Here is a 21,795-nt window from a genome sequence, read left to right as displayed (position 1 = left end):
TTTTTTTAATAATTTAATAATTACACACATATATATATATATATATATATATATATATATATACTCGATTATTACTACTTATCTAGTCAGCTAATCAATCATAATGTCAATATTCCCATTGCTGCTTTACCGTTAGTAGCTATGGAATGAATGAACTGAAATTTGATTGTTGATATGATTCAGTGGCGGTTGTTTTTTGTGTTTCCAATAAAATTTATACTGAATTTAGGCAAGTTTATTCTAATTTTGCAAAATCCAGTTAAATCTACTAGTGGAAAAACCCATATATACATCTCGGTCGTCGGACATTTATCACGTCCAACTCTTATATCCCTCAACTCTACGTATTTCCAGCGTTAATTTCGACTATACATTATTCGAAAAGAAAGTTCGAGCATGTTAAAAAATCGTTTTGGCAGCACTTCCACATAGAAAATCTATCGTCCATTATTACTGTGGCTAGCTATTTTAACAAACCAATATTACCAGATAATCAATAAAAAGCGGAACAGAACCATAAAAGGAGATCAAGTTGAATGAACACCAAACACAGAAAAAGCGCACAAACCAATAAAATAATCACATGCGTGTCTGATTGAACAGATTAGATTAGTGATTGTTAACAAATGGAACCACAGATTAAACTTCTGATGATGCCGCTTGATAAAGCCAATAAACTCCCTTTAATCATCTCATTCACTAGGCTAAATCATTCATTAATAAAAGGACAGTTATAGTGAATGAAAGGAGTGCTAAAACTTTCGCTCAATTTACGTTGATTGGGAGTACCCAGGAACGATCTGCTAAATTATTTTTGCCTCATTAGAAAAATGCAACTGGACTGTGTACTAAAGGAAATCTTCCACCAACTATACAGAAACTTGTTCTGCGTGCACTCCATGCAATCTAGAATCCATAAATTTGCCCTCAAGCGAGAAATCAATTGCTGTCACCACCTGCTAGATTCGAAACTATCAGAAAACCTACCCTTAAAACAAGTACACCCCATAATATAGCCCATCATTGATGCTGAATGGGGCGCCGCGTCTCGCGGGCTCCCCGATGTTATCGTTCAGCGGGCCCCCCGGGAGCTCCCGACACGTTTTCCGTACCTCCATTCGCCCCCTCGAGGGGCTCCGGTTCTGGCCTTTGCACATAAAAACGGACGCGGCGGGCAATTGTTCACGGGTGCACCGAGTTCATAATACTGAACCTTGCCTTGACTTTCAACGCAACACAATAACGGGGGGACATGTAATTGCTGATGGTTGTTGAACGTGCCTGGCAGAACCGACCGCTGCTGGCCAGGACTATACAAAAACTATGTCACTAATCATACGAAGGAGCAGAGCTGCCGCAACCGCAGGAGTCTAATGGGGTCCGTGTTGTGCCTGGCAGGATCGAACCGGATGGCGCGCTCTAGCGGCGGGAAAATCAGCCAACTGTGAGGCGCGCGAAATTGCGAGGAAGGGAAAAGGCACTGAGGTCGGGGGCAAGGGAATGGCAAGAGCACTGAGGTCTAGGATTTTCGAATCTAGAAATCTAGATCCAACAGCTAGCCCGCCTAGCATCTAAAAACTGAATAAGAATAAAGTTTCTCCCATAGAAAATCACGGTTATCCTGAAAAGAGTTCATTGGTAAGCAGGCACAGGTATTCGAAAATGTTTAAAAGGTCCAAACTATAGAATTGTCCTGAACGAACACTTTTTACGCTCCAAACATGATGAAGTTGCTATCAATAATTTTCATTCCAAATCCATGCACATTAAAAAGTCTGGGAAAATTTACAGAATCCACACATGTTTGGCTTATACAAAAATGTATTGGTTTTTATTGTATACCAGTTCTATGAATTCCTGAACAAAACTTCAATCACGATAACTTTTAAATTCTAGCAATCCTAGCAATTCTTCATTGATTTACGATACTTTACACCGTAGATAAGTAAGTCTAGATATGTAGATCGTTTCTATGTACAAACTCCAAGAAAAAAAAATCAATTGATATTTGCTAATCTTTCACTTTTAGATAAGACAAAATTAAATACAGTACTAAGTAATTATGGAATACTTACCAGAATAAAGCGTTAAAACAGGTAGGTATTTTAACGTCAAATTTAGCGAATGAAAAATTACCCTAAAATCGATGTGCTACCACAAACAAAACGTCAGGGCCGGAACGATAGTTTATAACAACCCTAATTTGGATATTGCTTCTGACAGAAATAATTAATCTAAATGGATTATTAATAGTAGAATACAAATTTTGCATGTATTAAATACCTGCTTAATAACAATAATCACCGCCAAAATTAAACCGAGTCTCTGATGGAAACCGATTGAACTTAAATGGGGAAATATAGGGAATATGTTGTTATTTTTGTGCCACACATACGTATGTATGGCCGAGAGTGAGTTTCTAAAGGACAAAAAATCGATATGCTGCTGCAATTCGGTGAACAAAAGATCATTTTCTTTGTTGATAATGACACAATGATAAAGAACGCTAGAAAGTGATTGTCAAAAGCATTTGAAGAGAAGCATATTAAAGATGCTTTCAGTATTATTAGCCTTTTGATAGAAGGGAGACGCACTTTCATTATATTTTGAAATCAGAAGGAGAGTACTACGGATAAGTGGGAAAAGAGAAATGTGAATTTTTTTCGTGCTAAGGGTAATAATTATTTTTTTTATACTGAGGGCCACCAAAGGCGCATAAGACATGCAATATGAGAGATGCAGTAAATACTATTTTGTAAGATAATGGCGCAAATTAATTTAATTTTAGTATCGCCCCCAAGAGAAATATTTTGCTATACTCCGTGCAACATCCATTTAAATACAATTAATTTGTGCCATTATGTTTCGAAGCAGTATTTACTGCATGTTTCATGCATCTCCGATGTACCAACTACGTAAGGTAGGTGGTTGACCAATCTTCAATAGGTCATAAACATTTAAAAATGTAGCTTTTTTAAATGTTCATATGTGTGTATTCTAATAATCTGTAACTCGAACTTTAACTCGTTTTATGCTGGTCAAATTTTTATTTTTAAATATGTTTTAGACTTAGACCGAGTTTTAACATAATTCTGTCCATGGAATTGTGGTTAAAGACGGAGTAAAAACCCCGTATGCAATAAAATAATTTCAGAACTTTCAGAAAGGTTTTCCACCTCTCGTGTGTCAATGACCTTTTCCCTGTTTAGCGTAGAGCCTTAACACGAATGGCTCAAAAACAGAGAAAAAAAGGTCCGATTTGATGCGCAATTGATATGAATTTGCACGTTCAAATTTCATACAATATCCCTAAAAGCGCTGGTCATTAATCTAGAGCGGCCGTCAAGTCGAATCCAGACTTTTATTGTTAAATTTTCATAGAATCTGCTGTTTTCACCTGCCACCAATTAAAGTTTCGTGTAGGCCACTGATTGGTTAGTCATTCCTAGCATCAGTAAATAGCATCTTTCTACTTCGATGCCAGTAAATTGCAAATAACGTTAAAGATAACCGCTAATGGAAAATCAACAATTACAGATAAGTGTGTGCAAAGGAACTTTGTGGACAAGAAAAAAGTGAAAAAACTGCGTAATAATAGTGCTCAGCTGGGATTCGCTGATAGATTAGTATAATCATGATCATCACGCCACGATGCGTGTGTTATATGTATTTTTGCTTTAGAATTGCGCAATACAAAAAAAAATCAAAATATCAGTTCTAGACTAACAAAAATATTAAAACCTCAATAAGTTTAAGATCAAATGACCGGTACATTCTTGTTCTCCTGTTATGTTATAAAAACTAGTAAATTGTAGAAAAAGTATTGTGCTCTACACGAAAGCAAAACATATTACTCTACCGACTTTGACTTTGACCTCGCCTGCGGTGAATAAATGTTTTCATAAACTTGGTATTATACTTTTTTTTTGTCTGGCTTGCTGAAATCCTTTATACATTCCAATTAGCTTATCAATATGATTTAATGAAAAATCTTGCAATGTATTGGATTTTTGAATCCTTATTGCGTTTCTCAACACATGCAACATTCAACAATAAATTACTACAATAAAAAAGCTTATTGGTTAAGACCAATGACTAAAAAATTACCACAAAGCTTCTCCATAAAAACATCGCAAAACTACCGACGTACTTCTTGTCAATTACCGTCAATTAAACTTGAATTTTTTGGACCCTTCTAAGGTAATTTACTTAATTCGATGTTTTATGCACACAATTCAGACTGTTCAACACATCCAATGTAACAAATATATCTTTAATTCTGTCATTCGCCAGGAATTCAAGAATCTGGCATCAAAATAAAATTAACAAGGAATATTTTTGAAGAAAATCAGTAATTTAAATGACGTCAAGCATTCAGACTTTTTTATGTTAAGAATTTCGTTTTTTTACGGTGGAGAAAAAAATACATAATATTTCGCAAAGGCCATATTCGATTAAATAAAATGATGCTAAGAGAAAATGGCCTTATATTCATAACCAAGAAAAAAGTTATGCGCAATTATCAAAAGAAGTAATAGGTGCTGTTAGTAGGTATCCATTAAGGTCAAATTATTAATGTGCCGTCAACTTGAACTGTGAGCCAATTGCTATAGTAACGTTGAAACTGCGTCTAAGTATTGCTCATGTTCTTAGTTGCTATGGGAACTGACTCGATGTTAAAAGTTAATAGCACACTAGTAATTTAGTCCTTAAGTAAATAAATTGTGCAGAAAATTTGGAATTGATAATAAGATGATTGTCCTACCCTCTGACAGTAGGTGTGACAATGTTTTTCATAAATTTACCGATATAATTTAATCGTCGAATCTCCAAATCCTTGAGAATCTCAAAGATAGGCTAAAAAGGCCGTGTTCGCTCACCCTGTATTCTCTAAATATTTTGTCTCGGTCAATTAATTTTCTACGTCATAAACTTTGAAATATTATCAAATCATCAATAACTCACCAGATGGCGGACTGCCGGAATTACTGTCCCTGGCAGCGGCAAAATGCAAGTTCTGCATCAGCTGCTGCTGCAGCAACTGATGATGGTTCAAGCTGGGCAACAGAGGCGAGGCACCAGGGGGTGGCGTCGGGTAGGGAGGCGGTAGCGCTGGGTGCTGAGGCACTGGCTGTTGTGGGGAAGCGATATTGGGCGGCAGGCTGGAAGGCTGCAATTGGTATCCATCGCCGTGGGCTGAGGTGGTGCTGGTGATACCATGGGTGGGAGGGTAAAATGAGGATGGAATTGAGTCACCTGAAATTCCAAAAAAAAAAAAAGTTTAGCGGCATAATATTAACGCAACGTTCAATTACTTATTCCTATAATCGTTTAGCGCTAAAACTAATACGTACATTATGTTTTGTTAAAAAAAAAATGGAATCAAATATAGGTTCGCATCTAACAATAAAATATGATCTTCAATGAAGAAACGTTAAATCTAAAATAATAGCCTTCAAAACATACACGATTTCTGTTTTGCTATTATATCACTCTTTTACGTAACTTGGTTTCCGTCCCGGTCACGTTTGTTATTTAATAAACAAATGAGCGATTCGCTAAAAAACAAGTAAATTGCCTTGTTTAATATTGAATCTTGTCTGACGTGTGGTTTTTACCAGTACAAGCAAACAATGGGCGAATAAATCATCTAATTTTGCACGTAGTTATGCAACGCTTTAATTAGGGTAGAAAATTTAGTAGATAAATACTGGCAATCAATAGAGAGAAATGTTTCTCTCGGGGACTTCCTCATTACGTCATTGAAACAATTCAGCGTTATCAGCCGGTAAAAACGTTCTGTAGAAGACATTCAATAAGCAGAACAGTCTCAATTTCCGCTTCCCTGAATGTCACTCGGGAAAGAGGAGATTGAAACGTGCTTAACGAAATGTCAGCGATTACACCACTCGAACCTCCCTAAAATTATTTGAATACATCTATATAAAATGACACCGTGTCGTAATTGTGCCTCGAAGAGCACATGAACGCTGGGTCTTTAGCATGTGTGTTGTATATATGTATACACTTTGTAATTAATAAATTTTTAATAGTCAAGTAACGTCGCATTGTTAATGGTTCAATGATTCCAGGAACTGAAAACCCCTTGAATTTTCTTATGAGGAAAAGTGTCACTTCCGCTAAATGTGCGAGACTTAATGCTTCACTGCACATGGAATTTCTAAATCTTGTACCAACAAAGTCTGACTTCTTCAAAAACCCTTCTTGCAGTGTTTAAACAAAATCTTTAATTTTGTAATACCTATAATGAAATAATCAGCATTGGTGAAAGTCTTCCACCAGAGTACTTAATAAAAAATGTATGTAAATATTTATTTTATCGGGGATCCAAGAAATATAGCAATTAGATATACCTTATTATTTCTAGCTGCTTCACTGGCTTCCTTATAAATGGCATCAAATTCCACGTGAAAGCGTGATATATTCAAAGATAACTAACGCTCTCCTCCAATTAAAAATCGCAAGGTGGCAATCTAGAGATTTATTGGGAATTTTGCTTTGAAATCGTTTATTTACAGTACCATTGGAAATATTTTTTAAACCGTCTATTTCGTATTGTCCAAATATCCAAATATATAATTTTTCTATAACTTATTGACCAATCGAGTTAACATGGTCCAATGTTTCATTTTTTAAGAACAAATTTAAACAAAATTAAACAGATATAAAAAGACATATTTCATCGTCATAAAACGCGAGAAAAAGATACTCGTAACTAATTAACAATAATCCCGACATTTTCGGCATTAGTTACCCAATATACTATTTCATTATAAAATTCTATAAAGACACACACATGCCAGGAACTTTAACAGAGACTTAAAATATCTTTAAATTAAAGCTAAAACTTGAAGTTAATTTGAAACTAGAGGGCCACTGTTCCTTCATTTTCAAATAAACTATTTTCGCGGCAAATATATCATTATTTAAATTTAATATTTTGCCCCTAAATGCAAAACATTTACGCCTAAACAATTTTTCCATGACGATAATTTCAATGGAAACGGTTAAAAATCTAAAATGCATTAATTAGATTTTAGATTTTCGTGAACACTATCTACTAGAAATTGCCAATCAATTAATCGACGGGCCGGACTAGCTCTAAGAACGGTTCTAAACAATGCACTCTGCAAATCACCCAATCAATTAAATCATTAGTGAGGTGGTACACATATAGAGGGCACCATTTGGCCGATCGATATGAGAACTTGCTCTAAACCGTCTGTGTTGTAGGGTTTGTTGCCTATCCTCCAAAAGGGAGATAAAAACTAAGGATACTAACCTGGCTCGGATTTGGGGGGAGACAATGGGCTTTCTGGCAGTAGAATTCCTTTAGACACTAACTCTTCTCTATTGGCTCGGACAGATATTTTTCTTTCTAAAGCTAAAAATAGAAAAATAACGTGTATTAGAAACATGTATTACACATAAAGAAATATAACAAATAGGTAGAGTTCACGAGATAAAGTTATCTAAATGTTGACCTGAATAATTATTGTCACGTTACGCTATGCACATTATTGATAATTGGTGACACATATACACGTTGTTTGTATTGCGGCAAACAAAGCTAAAATCATGAACTCCGTCCGAATAGGAACCTATAAAATCTCTGCTTTACAATAATTAAATTGAAGCAAACAATATCGGATGTAATATTAAAATCTAGAACGTGAATCCTGTAAAATTAAATAAAGTAATTTACAATATAATAGTAATAAATTACAGGTAATCGTTCTTTTATCGACAAAGCATCATTACATTCCGCTAATTAACTACAAAGTAATTCAAGTGAATCAAGCAGATGACTGATGTTTTTACAGTCGTAGAAAGTGTGAAAAAATTAGTATATGTGCAAAAATTGATTGAAAAGTACTATTTTCGGAAGTAGTTGCACAAGATATTATAAACTTTTTTTTTAACTAATAAAAATTCTCACGACTATTTTTCTAAACAAATGTTATTAATAACTTATTTTTATTATAAGTTGCAGCTGAAGCAAAAAAATCCTCATTTTATTTTTTTGGGACTCTTGTTACGGTGTTATTTTGATAATAAATTAGAGGTACTTTTCATTCACCACATTATAGAGTAATCGTGGCAACATCTTAAGAGTACCGATAGTTTTCCTACCATTGCAGCGGTTTCTTTACTGGATTTCTCCTACTTCTACTAATCAAACAAAGTCAGGTGAATCTATACCAGATGATTATTTTCTTTGGTTTGTCGGATTATTCGTTTCTTATTAACATATGAAGATTTTCAAAACTTCTTCAATAGACTACACTTCACCAACATTATTATCTCATAACCATTCTCAACATATAAAACTGCAATAGAATTTAGGTGGATTCCCAAAAATGTAAGTATAAGTGTGTAAGTGAAGTGGAAAGTTGTAGATTGTCTAAGCATTCAATTATCAAGGCTCGTACGATAAGCGAAATTCCTTTTGTTTATTCATATCTGATATAGCGATTTAAGTGCTTGAGTTAATTGGTTATAGTGGAGTTGACTCAATTCCTCAGTCACAAATGAGGTAATCTCAGGTATTCTTGTTTATTTATTTTTAATTGCACCTAGTACGGGGAAGCAAATTCGAGTGCCAACTTTAACTTTTCTCTATATTGACATTAATATCATTTTGAAATTAACAGAGTTAACAATATTGTGACGGAAGTATCTTTGAACAAAAATATACTGAACTGAAAATGAAGTATTTACGTATAACTAGTAAATTAAAATTATTTGATCTGAATTAGTATGTAAGCTTTCACTTCAAATATTAATAGATTACCTCAAATTAGAAGTTAACCGAACAAGAATCTTATGTTAATAATTCTTATGTTTTCTTCATTTCAATCTTTTAATATGCTTTGAAGCTTTATACTATTTTTCAGCAACTTATCAAATATGTACTTATACCAAGTTGGTTTGTCGTATACACAAAAAAACGAAGATCATGCTCATTGCTTAACATTTTTCGGAACCTTTTTATTTTTAAAGAGTATAAACTTTTGTTCCCCCTTTTTTCTTACATGAAAAGTTTTAATACTTTACAAATCCAAAAGACGTGCTTAGTTTACCCGAATTTACCGGATCGCGAATGACTCACTTTAATTGAGGCGTATAACCCTATGGCTAAAACTCCCCCGCAGTTTACTACCATAAATAACTCCACAACAGGCACTTATTAACTGATTCTTTGAAGAACTTAGGAAGGCAAACATTAACCAATATGCCAATGCATTCTATTTACATCAACAATATCACCTTGACTTTATTTTACAAGAAATTTGGCTCTGTTTTTCAACGATTTGCTGGAAGTGTGATTCAGAACCAAGAGGCAACGATTAACCTAAATTTAGTAAAATCAACAATTTGAAGGTTACAAAAATATTTGTAAGTTAGGGATGAAGTATTTTAAGTAGGAACGAATGTCCCAACTCATAACAAGATTTGTTCTGGAGGAAGATGCTGAAGTATTTTGAATAATACATACATAGGAAAAAACGAAATTAATCGTTTTTTCACATTTCTGTTAAATTCTGACCTGTTAGTTCGCAAATAATGCACGTTAAACTTCAAATTGCATTTGGAATATATTTTAAATTCAGTAAAGTAGGACGATATAATCGAATATTATGTGATTTGTCAAAAACCAACCACGTACTGCTCACAATTTATATTCAAAAAGAAGAAGAAAAATAAAAGAATCTTCTGTAAAACTTGTAATATCCTGAACATGCTGCAAATGGGGATTTTCTTAAATTTTTAAATGCAGGAGGATTTCATAACTCAAGAAACCAATAAAAAAGAAATGTGAAAAATTCAGTTTTTTTGATAACTGAAACATTAAAAATGATTTTGGCGATTTGTTTACACCGTGAAATTACTCCCTTGACTGCCCAACTTTTCTCCCATTTAACCAAGTCTCTACCTATTACCGTTGACGAAATCCTCATGTTAGACAATCGTATCTTGGACCCACTGTATATCATCCCATCTATACTTGAAGCACGTACACAGAAGCCGCGTGCTTTACCACCTAGGAATGTTTAAATACTTTTCTATAGAGGATAAAATGATAAAAGCTAACATTCCCTGAAGGAATGTGGATGGATATCGTTCCTTTCCATGCCATGTCTGTGGATTACTGAACATTTATACGGGAATTTTTTTTATACTTTGCCTAATATTTAGTGAGTCTGGCTCGCGCCGATGTAGATCTGTTCGTGCTGCGTATATGTATATGAATAATCGTTTAGATTAATAACGAATGTCTCGTCAGATTTTCATGTAGCATAGAGGGAAAAAATGTTATTGGCTTTATTAACTATGAAGAATTAGCAGAGAATTTGCTTTGATACCAATAATACATAAACCGTAGATTGTATGAAGGAAATAGTTTGGATTATTACTTAATGCATCAAAGAGGTGCCGATTCTCGTATTAATGAAAATTACGCAAAACCTCTTCTTGTTAATTATTACTCATACAACTAATACTATATATGTAGAAGTGCAGTATTTGAAAGTATTCTATTTTAGACATGTTGCGCCGCATATTTCTTCGATTAAACATCTGTCTGAAGCTCAGCTAAAAATTCACTTTTCTCCTTCTGACAAACTGACATACCAATAATAGCTCAGTTTAATGGTCGATTCTATTTTAAAGTCTAAAGGTCACCGAATAAGTCACTCGTAAAACGCTTTTTATGAAACGTTAAAACGCATTTGCACACAGGAAGGTCTTATTGGTCACATCTGTTAATAAAAAGAAATGTAAATAATGAAATAAACTTACTTCTAGACACAGCCTCTAATTTATCGGATTTTCGTTTCCGTTTCCATTTCCAGGGCCTTAGTAATTTCCCTAACGAAAACTTTCCTTTCCTCTCCGAGGGTGGTGTCCTAACGCCGCTTCCGAGACTGTTCGTCCTAAGGGCGGAACCATTTTGCTTTTTTGCTGAAAAATAAAGAAACTTCGTTAATAAAACAGCTTTAGAGGGATCTCGGCATTTTAATCACTCAAAGCTAACAGAATGAAATTAATTCAAGAATAGAGCCGATCCCACAAGGTAACAAAGAAAATAAATTTTTAATTCGAAAGGTAAACCAGGCGAAAGGGATGAATTATCTAACCGGATATCACTCGATTCCAATTTTGAAATATCAATTTTGTATTTTAAGCCTTCCGATATAACTTTATCCAGCCAATATTATGAACCAGAAAACTGGGGGGCGCCGGATAATTGGATGCGGGGTTGCCTTGACAACCAGACTTGCATTCGTCCACTTTCCAACCCTCTGTTGGCAGAATATCAGCGCTAGCGGCAGCCTGGAATATTTCTGGATGTAATTTCTGTTTAGTGTTGGCACGCGGGAAGACTAATGGATGTGAGTTTTTAAGTCTGGAAATGTCAGGAATTTGGGCGTTTGTAAACGAAGGAATTAAGTGAGAAACACTCTGAGGTTGGCTGGAATAAAGCTGTCTAGAAATATGTTAATTTTGAAGGTGACGACCTATAAACGTGACAATCGGAAAGTACTCATGAGTAATCGAAAAACGTAATAAATGTAACAGAAACTATCGATATTTTTTTGGGAGTTTGCATGAATGCAAATTAAGCTAGAGAAAAGACACGAATCCACGCTTTGTACGCGTAAAAAAAAGAGCGATGAATTAATTCTCTCGTGGTCCACACCAAGCGCGAAACTATGAAAGTGATGAGATTGAATGGAACATGTGCATTTGGTATCCTTAGGGCAGTGCCCGGCTGAAGGCTAACGGGGACGCTTTGATGTTTATGAAATAACAAATAAACGCATGAAAAACGCAACCCAAAACCCATCAATCTCAAAGAGAGCTTCTCACTAATCTTCATAGAATAAAGGTAAGGATATTTTCAGAGATATAAAAATAACAATTATTTTTTAAACAGACTTAGATATTTTCTGTGAGTTATCAAAGTAATCGGGGTTTTTTAAATGATTTTTAACAATAATTGCACAGTCGAATTTGCAATACTATGTGGAAGCATGTTCTATCCCTTACCACACCTATACGCATATATTAAAGGAAAAGGTCTCTTGTACGTATATATGAGCATTCTTTCTCTATTTTTTTAAATTAATTAATGATTTATTTGAAAATATCATGGGATTCTGGCTCTAAATTCCTCCCAAGATAAGTGCGACAAAATGGTGAAAGGGCTGTTATGAATCTCTTCGCATTTCTTGTTTATGTTAAGACCATTAATTGGCATTATCTGAAAGTGGTACAGGCTTTTGGTACCAAACTCTTCCCCAGATTAGCGTGGGAAGAGAGGGTTGTTTATAAATTCCTTTAGCGTAGGTGAGAGTGACGTTTAGGGGTTTGGTACCCATGGGAAAAAGGGTAGAGAACCCTTCCATCTTATCGGTTCTCTCACGAAGAGGGGATGTGTCCTGTGTATGGATACCGGGTTGTATCGAGATTCCCTTTTTTTGTTCACGGAGAATAAAGAAGTGCTCTGAGAATTGTGTTTTTTCTCTCCGCCCTTGAACCGCGAATCTTACATATACAGGTTGTCCCCTTTAAAGCTGTGTTTGAAGATTGCTCAAAAACGGTACGTTGCATGAAAAAAGTTTCAAATAAAAACTGTCCGGTAAAGAGACATGTCATGAAGATAATGACTTTTAACCAAAACGTCACTTTAACGTCATTTCAAGGGTAATTTTTTTTGCAAATGGCAACCCCAGATTTTTTTACGTATCCTTATAGACCTTCAAAAAATGAACATCTTTTATTTGAACTAATTTTTTATTAGACGTTTTGCTGCAGAATTATCCTTGATTTTTGTCAAATTTTTGAGATAGTCAAAATTATTCCATTTTTTTTAGAAAAGTTTGGAACTGCATATTCGATTTAAAACTCACACCAATCCTTATATCCAATAAAAAAGAAATACATTTTTTTTTAATTTGGCAAATTAATTTAAAATCCTGACTTGCAAAACTTATGGAAGCAAATGTTCAAAAGAATGTCCTTCCTGCTCCAAACAAGTTTTATCTCTTATTCGAAAAGAATTGTTTACTCTGCGCAACACCTCCCCGTTTATCAATTGACACACATTTTTAATTCTCCTTTTCGTGTCGTCTGCAGTTGTTGGTACTTCTACATAAACTTTGTCTTTTAAAAGAACATAGACGAAAAAATCTTGTGAAGTCAGAGGAGGCAACCTAGAAGGCCAGTTCACTGGACCGCCCCGTCCAAACCATCGATCTGGATACATTTCATCCAAAACCTCACGAGACATTCTAGAAAAATATGCTGGATAGCCATCATGCTGATACCAAATCACCCGTCTAATCGCAAGTGAACGTTTTCTAACAATTCCAGAAGACTATTACGCAAGGAATTGCGGTACATTTCTCCATTCAAGTTTCCTTCAATGAAAATGGCCCAATTGAGTATTCCCCAATAATACCGTACCATACATTCACTGACCATGGTCTTTGATGTTCAGCTTCTGTGAGCCAGTGTTGGTTTACAGTACTTCAAAAGTGCGGATTATAACAATTCACTGTATTATAGTTTAAAAATACGGATTCGTCCCGAAAATAAAACGTCGGAAAAGAAATTTGCATTTTGATTTAATTACTGCCTTTTCCATTTACAAAAATTGATTCGGTTTTCAAAATCAGTACCTTGAAGTTCCTGATGTAAAGAAATGTACGAAGGATGGTATTTCTTGACCTCCAAAATTCTTTGAACACTTGTCTTTGATATTCCTAAGTCAGCACCAATTTCAGGACAACTTACATGGGGATCGAAGGCAAAAACTGCAACAACTTCTATTTGATTGTATTCATGTGGTGGACATCGGGAGCGATTGCGTTTTTTTGTGTCCAACATTTTAGTTTCTTTGAAATTTTTAGTGATTCTGTTGAAAGTCGTCCAACAAAGAACTTTTTCATCCGGAAATCTTTCAGCATAAGCTTCTACTGCCCTACAAACGTTTCTTCCAGTCTCTCCACAAATAAAAACCATTTCTAATTTTTCATCTAAAGTGTAGCAAACCATATCAATTATTGAATTTCGAAATGAAAAGAATCATTTTTGGATAATTTCACACAAAACCATTAGATTGATTGTCGGAACAAGAATATCGATGTCCTGTAGACCTTGTTATAAGGCAGACTCTAATAAAAGGAAATTTAAGAAAATATTTTTTTCGTAGAAATTATTATTTTAATTAAATATAAGGATTGTCATGAGTTTTAAGTAGAATATGCATTGCAAAACTATTTTAGAAAAAATTATACAATGATTTCATATCTAAAAAATTGGACAAAAATCAAAGATAACTCTGCAGCAAAACGTCTAATAAAAAATAATTCAAATAAAAGATGTTCATTTATTGAAGGTCTACAAGGATCTGTAAAAAATACGGAATTTCCATTTGGAAAAAAAATTGCCCTTGAAATGACCTTAAAATGACGTTTTGGCTAAAAGTCACTATCTTCATGACATGTCTCCCTCTTTACCGGACAACTTTTATTTGAAACTTTTTTCATACAACGTACCGTTTTTGGCTGATCAATCACAATTTTAAATGGGACACCCTGTATACATAGTTTAAAATATTGAATTGTATGATTAAGTTCATGCGAATAGGAACCGCAATTTAAAATTAATACGTGCTGTTCGATGCTTTGAAAAATTATTTTAAAACTATGTAGGTCAATGTTTTGGAATATTTCAACCAGGCATTACATTCAAAATTAGATCCAGAGCTACGTTTTTTGTTGCTATTCTTAGAATGTCGCACCATGCTGATGCATTCGCTCTCACTGATTCTGAATTGATTTATTTTTGAGGGAAATAGAATAACAACTTTCACTGCTGCTAGCCACACATAACAAAAAACAACCAAAAAGGATTTTTTTGGGAATGATGACATGGCTCATTTCAAAAATATCATGTCAAAAAAAACTATAATTTCTCAGCGATCGAGAAGAGGCAATTCAAACTGCTTCACACATTTTATTATTCGTTTCTCAGGCAATTTAGGTATCTGTACATTTTCGTTTTTTTATCATGTTTTTCGACGATTCTGAAAACAGTAACAGGCTTGTCGCAGGAACATTAACCAAGATTTGTGTTCGAGCACTTAATGACGTCTGCATGGTATTCTCAGTTAATTTTAACTGAGAACAGTGTGCAATTCTACCGTTCCAACAACGGTTACTGGTATATGAAACGTTCCAAAATAAAATATAATAAAGAAAATATCGACATGTTCCACATTCAAGTATTTTGTTTGCCAATTAGCAATTAATAAACGACTCTGTCCCATTGGACTTTTTCTGAACAGGCTTAGATATGGCCTTTACAGATGCTAGGACATTTAATTATTAGCAGTCTCGGCCGGTTCCAAAAGAAATCTAATCAATAACGTCATTTACTACACCATTCCTTTCCGCATAACAGAAAATTAGATAAAAAAGAAATTAATCTAAATAGTATGTCATAAACAGAATAAATTGCAGAAAAACATTTCTTGTGAGGGTCTTGTGTAATAATGAAACATTTAAAGATCCGTTCGTTGAACTCAATATGCGGATAATAACACAGCCTATTATTGCATAAATAAGATACTCGGAGACAAATGCACCAGTTTCAGTTATTGAGTACGCGTAATAAGTGGTCATTTAAATTGCAGACATATGTATTGCAACAGCGGCGGATCATTTCAGCATTTCGTAACGTTCATTATTGAAAACTCTCAATAATGACCAAACATGTTTTGTGATTATAACATCATCAATGTCGGAACAACTCTCGATGCCGAATCACTGTCTTATGTTGAAAACAAGATTGAGTCTACTACTACTTTCTGGGTCTACTACGACAAACGGTCATACCGATCACGACTTAAGTGACGTCACAAATTCCTTTCATGGGCGCATCCTCGAGCAGGTTCTTTCCATCGGATTGACCTCCGCGTGCCAGCGACTCGTTATTTTGGTTCCCCGACAATATTACATAGGTAGGTACAAAGTGGTTTAGGTTGAAAATATAAGAGTCCTTTATTAACAGTCTAGACTGAAGAATTGGGCAGAAAGCAATTGAATAAAACAAACGTCTCATTCATGTGACATATGGGAAACATCTAGCTTTACTCACACAACTCAAATGTGGGTTTACTGTCGTGAGAAATAGCGTTAAGGGGAATGTACAAGAATCGTCTTAAAAACATAACTACAAAAAGAGATGGTATGAAAAATTTTAAGTGAACAAGAGACACTCACCCAACACACAGATTGAAAACAAAAGTCAAATATATTATTATAGAATATGGGAAATATAATATACGTACGTCAATATAACGTATATACAGGGTGTCTAGAAAGAGTGCACAAATAGTTTGGTAAGCAACTATCAGGTTAAATTAAAATGATTGATTATAATGGCTGATCTTCATGTGAATATGATATCCCAAACACTTTGTTACACAAAAGTAGGATGTTCTCGATTTTTTTAGAGTGTTGCTTTGGTCTTATAGATATTACATAAGTCCAAAAAAGGAATGTGACTCTAAAAAACTATCTATCCCGTAATTTTGAGAATTTTTAAAATTTGGATGTGGAGGTTCCAGCAATAGCGCAATCAATTGATTTTTAACTCGATATCTCGAAAACTAAAAAGTTCTAACATAAAATCTATAAGGAGTTTAAAAGTTTAACGCCTGTGTATAAATAACGATCGTGTTTGCGACTTTACGTTTAAATGTAGAATCATCTTATTTTAATCAATTTTTCAAAATATTTGGACACCATTTCCGGACATCTGTGTAAAAAATGGGCTAAAGAAATTAAACTTCGAATAAACAGAGGTTTTTATGTACACTTTTAAGATGATCAAAAATACTTACTGGTGGCCTTCTCTAGATCAAATCCACAAACCATTTTTGTAGCTGTTCGACAATCAGATACAAGGCCACCATAAAAAAGAGCTATCTTCCTTTAATTTTTATCAAGATATACTTAATCCCACCCTGGTTCTCTAAAGCCTCCTAAGTAACCCGAGACATGTTAACGTTTATGCGTGGAACACTCCTCGTTTAAGGTAGCAAATAAATTATTAATTACTTGGGGTGTGGTGTGGTATCCCCCTGAGGGATTTCTCAGAATTACCCACCTAAAATTTCGAGACGAGAACGGGTAGAAGTAGCCCAGAATATTAACACACGGAAGTTTTAACAACCAAAATACACGACAAGTAAATTTAGCATCCGAGAATATCGTATTTCTTATTTAAAAAAGTCTAGCTGGTAAACAAATAACAAGTGTGCGGTAAGCTGAGGGAACTTTTAATGTTTGTAATATTAAAATAAATATCATCCCACATATGAAACATATGGGTGACTCAGTGTTGATTAACCTCAAACAAATGTATTAATATTTCTAATTTGCAATGACATTTGCACTTACATAATTAGAATTCCAACAATTTAGCAGATGTTTTAATTACTTTAATATTGTAGTCGTTGCAAATATTGCCGCAATTGTTCTGACTCATTCATTAATAATTCCAATAATTATTATTTACCATTATTACTATTCTGTTAATATGTACACAAATTTAATTAGTTATTGTTACTTCACATGCATGTGATGAACTTTTTTCACCAGGATAATAAATAGGCGAATGTTACCTGCGGATGTTAATTTCCCATAACGAATAAATAACATGAGAAAGCAACTTTTATTGCGCATCGGATTGTATTATTCGACTTTGAAACGTCATTCCTATAATCGACAAAAATTGTTTAATTAAACAGGTCTATTTGTTAGTCTCAGCACTAAATCATACAAGCACAATATTATTTTCTTTCAATGCCATAGAAGAAAATAATAGTTGAATATTCCATTGAATTATATATCAGGGTCCATAATTAAATTTCTCCTTTGAAAACCGAACGAGGCAGTCTTGGACTTTGTAATTGTTACGTTTTATTTGATGACTTTCTTTAGTCGGTGGTTTTATTTACTGAATAAAACGTTGGCACAAGGCCAAAAACCAATAAAAAAACGCATGTGCATTTCTCACGTAAAGGTAAAGAGTGGTGTGGATGACACCTCGTACAGAATACCGCTAGTATTGAATGAATCCGGTAAAAAAAAAAAAAAAAATCCTCACGGATATTTTTATGTGAAAATGCATTGGCAACAGCAGCCATTCCGAAAACAAAAATAAAATCTGGCCCGCTACCAGCCGAAATCGATTCACCTTACCACTTGCGCAACAACCTAGAATGGCAATGAAATGGTAGTGGTAATGCGTAATATTGCTATTTGCCGTTAGAAGGACTTTTACTTTTTAAAAGGACAAATATCTGAATGGACAGCAGTTTAAATTTGATTGTAAGTGTGGAAACCTGATTGTGATTGAGGTTTGGTTGAGCTAAATTTAAGTATGATAAAGTAAAATTCTCAATTGCATATGTAGTGTTATTTCCAAGGTAGTTTCTAGAGAAACAACGATTCCAGCCAATACCAAGAAGCTCTACGTCAAAGATTCCACGAAAAATAGCTTGTAATTAGTTCATACGATATTAATAATTTGACTTAAAAAAAAGCGAAACTCACTATATGTAGTTATGTGCTGGGTGGTGTGATGAGATTAGGCAATAGCATATTCTTTGAATTTAAATAGTTATGGGCATAATACCAAATTACTTTTGAAGTTTTTTTCCATTTTTAATTAAAAAAAAAAAACTTTTCTCCGATAAGCAGAAAGAGTGACCTGTTAATAATGTAAAACACGCTGCAAATTTTCACTCTTAATGCCTTAACTATAAACTAACATTTACTAAATCAACAGTGAAGTACTTTCACTAAAAATATAAACCTACTTGTGCATAAACGCCAAAAATTCCAAACTTGAATTATGGCAATTAATGAAAAAAAATACAGGTAAAAAATTATGACTCGTAGAATTACCATACAATTTGTTGGTATATCAATGTTATTATTCGTAGTACTAGAATACAGGTTCTTTTCCTCATTTCTTTTAAATGTTAAAAATGCGAGTTTTTCAATTGATCTAGGACATAAAATGTGCGAGTTCCATTTTCGATTGGCCTCGGTCTTATTGTATGCAATCTGACTTGTGCTTTATTTTAGTAACACTTCACGTCTAGCTTTTTAGCAGATTAATATTTCAGCTTTTTTTTAAATTCTAAAGCTTAATGAAAACGTAAGTTCCTGGTAGTATACACCATGATAACTTATTTGTGAATATTCATTAAATCACTTCCAAATAAAAAAGATCGTGTCGCACTTCAAAAACCGAGTTGTATATTTTTACATTCCAAGCAAGCAAAGAAAATAAACATCGCATTCAACCAAGCCCTCACTATTGTTTCAAAGAACAATATTTTCCTGTTTACTTTTCGTAATATGATTACATTACATGCAAATAATATTCTACATAGTACTGGATCGCTGCTCTACCGACATAACAGTATCCTATCATAATCATAACCAGTTCTGTTACGTTACTCCTATTTACGTTCTCTCTTTAGAATTTAAAATATTTCAATGCCAACAGGCCATGGATGAGCATCTCGCGGATTAAAAAGCTCGTGTACAACGTGTGTAGATTTTGATGGTGAAAAACAACGTTTACGCCCTGACAAACATCGGTGACGATCCAGTTTTACTCTCATAACGACTGGTAATTAAATAAACGAGGATTGAAATGAGTCCTTTTTACCATCTCTTTCACTGACAACCTTCCACCATTTCCGCCAAAACACGATAATTACAACTTGTAGAATGGCGGAATGTAGTGAGTTGCGTGTGAAATTATGAATTCAATTCTCTCGTGTATTGTCCCAATTATCATTTGGGTCCATATTTAGGCTTTACGGTTCAGCAATCGTAATGCATTAATATCTGTAAATAACTAATAGATTTCGGTTCGGAACAAAGAGCGCTCGTGCCTCCGACTAAAAATACATAAATCATAAAAATGATATATTGCTGCTTATATTTATTTGGCTTCATATTAATCATACCACTAAAGTGGTTAGCAAAACTCCTTAATAATGAATTTATCCAAAATTTAATTATTCCCTGATGGGTACAAATATCTAGCTATTATTTACAGTTGCGTTATGTTTTTTAGTAACCTCAGAACAATGCTGAAGCAACAATGCAGCAAAAGAAAACTTCTCACCCTAACTCAGATTACACTACGATTCATGAAATAGTACTTATGCATATCAACTCTTCTGTTGTTCTGTATTCGTAATAAATTACCTTTACCAGTCCTCTTGCGTTGGCATAACAATTATGTGAATTTTCCATATAAAGCAATATTTGTTTGGAGTCTTTTTGTAACGATGAAATAGTGTGTTGCGTTAGTGTAACACAGTCTTCACGAAATTACCTAATGTAAGCAATATAACTTTCCTCATTTCTTCCTTTGAATTATGGGCTTCACTCTCTACGTCCAATATACGAAATGATACAATGATGTGGGTGGACAACGCATTTTACTAACAGGACCAACACTCTCCATCCTTGTGTTTAAAAACATAGCACAATGCGCTTTTGTTGACTAATGCATTGTTTACTCAATTAGGCGCTATTAAATTTGATTAGTTTTGCTTTTAGATCGTGACATCACTCCCAAGTTTAATCCATTTGGAAATGTGCTTCACCGTGTGACCAAGAAATATATGCCTTACCCGCTAAAGGTATACACTTTTCAACCAATCTACCATCCTATTTTCTGGTCTGCTCCAACATTTTTGACTAGGAATATAAAGTGGCCATTACTCCCATTTCTGGTAATTTAAGGTGGTAATTACTTTGCACGATAAGTAGAAGTGCAGATATGTGAAAATGTGCATTCACTCGATCCGAAAATAATGATAAACGACAATAATTAGTTATGGCCTGATTATTAGCAACTCGTTAACTACATATTTAGTTTCCTGGAAAAAAAGAAGAGAAGCAATAATAATACACTAACCTAACTGGCATCAGAATAAAGAAAGTCGGTATATAGAATACCACATCAAAAAGAATAGGGAAAGAAGGAGCCACTCGCCCACACGGTGTTTAGTAAACAGCCCAATAGGTAGGTACCCTCGGTGGTTAGCAGCAGCATAACACAAAAACATATATATCTTTACCTTTTTTATATCTTAGTTTTCGGCCCTTACATTTTCTGTTCACGCCGTTTCCTTCTGCAAAGGGAAGTTATAAAAAAGTTAATAAAACCAAGTACAAACGCCACTGTTTCATTGATGTGCTTATTTTCATAAAGCCTACGAAGGAAATGACTTAAGAAGGGAAATCCGAAAAATAAAAAATAAATTGTGGGCATAACACGTGGCGAAAAAAGACGTTATGATTCTAAATGTGATATTCAGTGTGATTCAAAATGCAAATACAGAAAGCCGAATGTGGTGGATTCCTCAAAGTGAAAACGAAGTGATTTGACTATGTGTTCGAACAACTTTTCAGAGTAAAAGATGTTCATATTTATTGCTGTTTCCAGTTTTTTAATCGTGTACTTTAACCCTCAACATGCATACACTTAGATTGAACGTCCACATGAACTTTTGTTCGCTCTGCACTATGAAGCATCTACTTACATGAATTCTGAATCCTCCTGTGATCTATAGAATGTTATCTGGATTTGTTTTTTCACTCGTTTTCTTAGATTTGATAACGCTTTGCAAGATATAGCGAAATCAGATTGACATTTTGC

The 21,795-nt window shown here is 34.2% G+C and overlaps 1 protein-coding gene across 7 annotated transcripts in view; it reads right to left on the bottom strand.

Moving 5' to 3' along the window:
* The window catches only part of LOC136343252 (phosphatase and actin regulator 2-like), a 51,635-nt gene that overhangs the window by 21,434 nt on the left and 8,406 nt on the right, over nucleotides 1-21,795 (bottom strand). For 4 of the 7 annotated variants that reach the window (XM_066289848.1, XM_066289853.1, XM_066289852.1 and 1 more), the window contains 3 exons: nucleotides 10,825-10,986; nucleotides 7,304-7,405; nucleotides 4,966-5,256 (listed from right to left, as the gene is read on the bottom strand). In XM_066289848.1, coding sequence (XP_066145945.1) covers nucleotides 4,966-5,256; nucleotides 7,304-7,405; nucleotides 10,825-10,986 — 555 coding nt within the window. Of the gene's footprint in view, nucleotides 1-4,965; nucleotides 5,257-7,303; nucleotides 7,406-10,824; nucleotides 10,987-21,214; nucleotides 21,269-21,795 lie in introns of all 7 variants that reach the window. The other 3 variants (XM_066289847.1, XM_066289851.1, XM_066289849.1) reach the window with 1 other exon arrangement.

This window comes from Euwallacea fornicatus, chromosome 14, assembly GCF_040115645.1.
Source record: "Euwallacea fornicatus isolate EFF26 chromosome 14, ASM4011564v1, whole genome shotgun sequence".
Classification (NCBI taxonomy): Eukaryota; Metazoa; Arthropoda; class Insecta; order Coleoptera; family Curculionidae; genus Euwallacea; species Euwallacea fornicatus.
This window is presented reverse-complemented; position numbering and strand designations above follow the sequence as displayed.